The following is a 4,731-nucleotide window of genomic DNA, read 5'->3' as shown; positions in this document are numbered from 1 at the left end:
CATCAGCGGGCAGTAACTTTGTTGGGCAAAGTACTCTTTATCCATCTGCAAAATAAAAGTTCTGAGTCATTGAAAATCAGGTGCTACAGTCCATCTACCTCTATCTAACATTAACCGAATTGGTCAAATATTATTTTATATAATACTAATCTACTAAGATTTTGCCGTGAGAGGTCAAAATGCTGCTGTGGCTTTCTTGCTCGTCTTGCTTTTCTTTGCAATTTTCAAAATCTTTCTTCTTTGCTTCCAAAAAGAGAAATCTAGAAGAATATGAACTTCGCCCTGCTGTTTTTCTACCCTTTAAAATATTCGTATGTAACTATATAAGGACCATTTATTTTCAAATATATGATATCAGCTTTTGAATTTCAAAGAAGAATAAGCTAGTTTAGTTCAAATCATACGTTACAATACTATAGTGCATGTCTCAAAATAAATTAATTTTTAAGCAAACCATAATTTTACTTTATCCCCTGTTTGGTGTCTATTAGACCCACATGTTAGTCATCACTTAATTTAATTTTTGGTGGCTATTAGACATGCATGTTAATCATCTCACTTAATTTAATTTTTCTTCGGATTAGAGGTCGATTGAATTTAAATAACACGTTTATGGCTGCGGACACGTGCCCAAAAGTGATTTCATCACATGCTAGATCACGCATGCCTATGTATCAAAAATCCATTTCTGTGGTCGTGGAAAGTTTCCGAGTCGTCCTTCGTCACTATAATTGCTTATTCAAGGGTTTACCATCATGAGCTTGATGCATGCCTTATGCTAGACGTACACACTATACCAGTTTAGGTAATTACTTGTCACAAATCTAGGGTTGGTATTATACAATATAAATTTTGGTAGTTAATTAATTATATCGTATGATCGTTGATAGCTATCTTTTGTTGATGCGTGGCCTCCAAAACTCCCAACAAACTTTGAATATATATCAAATGGTTCTCCTTATCGTGTATCTTATGAGGGCACGATCGGTTTAGGGTTTTTAAATGAGAAATGTGATCCAAGTTTTGTGGACGTAATAGTAATAGAATCACATATTGATGATCCCTTAATTTTCTATACATCCATGCACGTTGTTTATACGTAGTTGATGTGTATGACAGTATGAAATCTCCAGTTGTATACTACAAATTTGAGGATTGTATATACAGAGATTAATACAGAGAATCTGCATGAGCGTTGACTCCCCTCATGAGGCCTCAGCTGTTGTCACTTGTAAACACGTGGATTAGAATTATGGTACCAAAATTGTATGCAATGCATGGCAAAATTACACGTAAATGATCGACGTTAGGGGTTGTTCTGGTGTTCATCAACCTTTCTAATTTTGTTTTTTGTTGGCCACTATGCTGTTCCTTCAAATATATGGTGATGATATGGACAGTGACATCGTACATATTGATTATATTAATCCATGGGGTTAGTGGTGCGCATGCTGGGAAAATGTGAGCATCGATACAATAACATGTGTGAGATACGGGGGTTTGCAAATTATTGATTTGATTAATTAAGAAAAAGTATGAGATACATGAGATTGTTTTTTAATCTCTTATTCCTTCACATCATTCCTTCTATTTTTTTATTTGCTTCAATATGTTCGTACTTTATATATTTCTGTTGATGTTATTTTTTGGTTTTTTATTTTCCATACTGGCATGCTGAACTTAAGCTGGGCTGGGTGACGGTCCAACCTCTTTTTTTTTTCATCCACGAGGCTCTGTCTTAATAATTGGTTATCCTAAACTCAAATATTAGAGAGCAAAGATTTAGTATTTTATCATGTATATAGAATTTGAAGCACTTTTTACCGGAAATTTTTCGAAAATTGGTCAAAATGATTATTTTACAAGTTAATTAAATTATGAATTTTTATCATATCAATAATAAATCATTACATATAATTAATACTTATCGTTATATCGTCGATAATGATAAATTGAAAAATTAAATTATAATCATTTTGATCAATTTTCCAAAATATTTTATTAAGAACATGCATACGAGGCATATTAGAGGCAAGCCTCAATACAAGTATATTAAGGTCCACAATATAGGAACCCAGAGGTGTTAAAATAGCCACAGAGCCCACAGATAGGCCTATCAAGTAACAAACCCCACAAGTAGGCCTATCAAATAACAAACCAGATTAGAAACATAAGGCAATGAGCCTAAACATGAAGCCCAACAAAAGAGGAATAAAAACCCTAACCCTAACGGTCGCCGCTATGAAAACCGTCGCACCAACCACCGTGAGAGGCACTGACGACAGCACCACAACAGCCAAAGCCACCATATATAAATCGCTAAGAAAGAAAAACCCAAGAACCACACTCCACTCAAGGAGACGATCCAAAAGGATCATGCTCAAATGCCCCCATAAAATATTGCATCACTTGATTACTTTTATTTTTATTTTTTGTACCTAACACACACTAAAGTATTTCTAAAATGTAAATGAAATTAAAACATCCATATTTTAGCAGAAATTTTTCAGACCTTGTTCAAACAAAGAAGTAAATGCATCCATTGTAGTCCTCGGTAGAGCTAAACCAACCTCAATGCCATCCTCCTCATCTCTACTCTCAGCAAGAGAAAAAACGGTTGAATCAACAAAGTGAACGACCTCCACTTTCTTTGCTCTTCCCCATCCAAAATCAGTCCCATAAACTCCCAACTTTGGCGATCCAGCAATTGCTACACTACTTTCTGCTACAACCAACTCCCCTCGAAATGGAACCATCCTCTTTAACCCTTCAAGATCTCGATTTTTCAGCTCAAAAATTGCAGCCTCCAAGGCCTTCACCGCCTTAGCAATCCCACACTCCGCCATGATCTCTCTCTTTTTATCTGCCACATAACATGCTGACAAGCAGTTTCCGAAATAGGTGATGGGCACTGGATTCTGAAAGAGGCTTCGTATATCGGCTGCAAACCCTAACCGTAAGAGGTCATCATCCTTCATTGAAGTCACCCCAGTTTCACTAGCATGTAGGGCCTTCATCAAGCATACCCACACAAAACCACATGTGACCACAAATTTCGACAAGTGCATTGGGGTTGGCTCATTACAGTTCTTGCATTGGGTCATGATAAGTTGTTTCAGGCTTTGAATATTTTCTCTTCTTAGTACAAATGTTGTGCGAAAGTTGTCTATGAAAATGGAAGAAGACTTGGCCATGTCAAGATTTTTCCATGTCGATCTCAACCCGATGTATTGATTGAATAAAATGGGCTCATAATCTTTTGGGGTTTTGATCAAATCTCTGTCATAGATAGGAGGTGATTCATGTATACAAGATAAGTCTCCTCCAGACTTGTAAACAGAAGCCCAACATTTCATGAAATGATTAGCAGTTCGTCCATCCACAACGTGGCGATATGCTATGGAAATGCATAAGCCAGAGTTTGGGAAAATTGTTGCTTGTAATGCAAGAATAGGAAGTAGAAATGTGGTTGTGTCACTTGAATTGGAGTCCAAATTATTAAAATCCGGCAAATGGGGAACAAGGTGATCAAACTCTTGGACATGTCTTGGGTGATTGCCTATAAGATGGATGAAGTTGGCAGCGGACTCAGTAATGGTGAATTTGACAGAAGACATGTTTGCGACGTAGTGGATGTAAGGCATGGAGGGAGGAGGGGGACAAGTGAGGTTTCCAGAGAGCGGGAAGAAGTTCTGGAGAGTGAGGGAGAGAGTGTGTTTGATTGATGGAAGGAGGGTTTGTGTGAAATGGTGAGATGGGTGAGGGAATTCATAGAAGTAGAGGCGTTGGACAGGTTGTAGCAAGACAAGCCAAGGTATGTCCAAAAATGTGAGGGGAAGAGAGGTTGTGGGAACTGAATCTTTTGGTGGAGAGACCTGACATTGCTCTAGGACCTTAAGTGTGGAAGCCATTTGACTAGCTTAGTTAATTATGCTGCAAATCTAAGTAACAAAGAGTTGAAGTTTTTGTAGACACTAGCTAGTTTCAACTCGCCAATTGCATAAATTCTTGATTTTATATTTGTGTCATGGGAATCAAATGACACTCAAATTATGGAAGTGGATAGGTTGGTACCAATATATAACTGTATTTACGGTCATGTATGTTTAATGTCTTTCAAATTCATTTGCGTAAAGAGTGTGTTCAAAAGTTCCGAGGGTGGAGGGCTTGGATTGCAGATATTAAATGGGGTTAAGGTTGTTATTGCCTTCTAATCGTGCCTGATTTCACTCTATAAGTGGGATCAACTCTGATGCAGCATGACAAAGAAAGAATAAAGAGAATATGAAATTCGGAATCCATGAAGCATGAGAAACCTCAAAGTTTATAAGGAATGATTTGAAAGATTGTAAAAATACAACCCTATAAGTTATTTATATGTCTTAGCAATCCAAAGTTCAAAAGGAAAATAAAATGGGAAATAATTAAATCCCAAAGATTTCCTAAAACATGTAAAACAAGGAATAAAGGTTTCTGTCAAAAAGATCTCGAGACCAAGTAAACTTGAGGAAAGCTTCAGTTGATCTCAAAATGTGTCGCGGTCGCACAGTCAAGGATTTCGGAATCTCTTAGTCCTTCAAGTTCGTGTTGTGGGCGTGCCAACTCATGGCCTAAGCCCAAACGAATAAAAAGAAGTTGGTGATTTTAGTAGCACTTTGACCTAACTTCTTTCAAATGCGATTGCGGACTGAACAAGGATGTAACATCCTACATCGTCCAGGTGAGTGGATC

The 4,731-nt window shown here is 37.2% G+C and overlaps 1 protein-coding gene across 1 annotated transcript; it reads right to left on the bottom strand.

The window, feature by feature from the left end:
* Positions 1-1,984: 1,984 nt before the first annotated feature.
* Positions 1,985-3,942, bottom strand: LOC126583388 (coumaroyl-CoA:anthocyanidin 3-O-glucoside-6''-O-coumaroyltransferase 1-like). Its single transcript, XM_050247733.1, has one exon. The coding sequence runs from the start codon at positions 3,909-3,911 to the stop codon at positions 2,493-2,495; it is 1,419 nt and encodes a 472-aa protein (XP_050103690.1). The 5' UTR covers positions 3,912-3,942; the 3' UTR covers positions 1,985-2,492.
* Positions 3,943-4,731: the final 789 nt, after the last annotated feature.

The sequence above is a fragment of the Malus sylvestris genome, chromosome 9 (assembly GCF_916048215.2).
Source record: "Malus sylvestris chromosome 9, drMalSylv7.2, whole genome shotgun sequence".
Classification (NCBI taxonomy): Eukaryota; Viridiplantae; Streptophyta; class Magnoliopsida; order Rosales; family Rosaceae; genus Malus; species Malus sylvestris.
Note: the sequence above shows the minus strand (reverse complement) of the source record. Positions and strands in the feature narration are given on the sequence as shown.

Bases quoted from the DNA above. Each gene is read 5' to 3' on its own strand.
- LOC126583388 (XM_050247733.1), bottom strand. From the start codon at position 3,911: ATGGCTTCCACACTTAAGGTCCTAGAGCAATGTCAGGTCTCTCCACCA.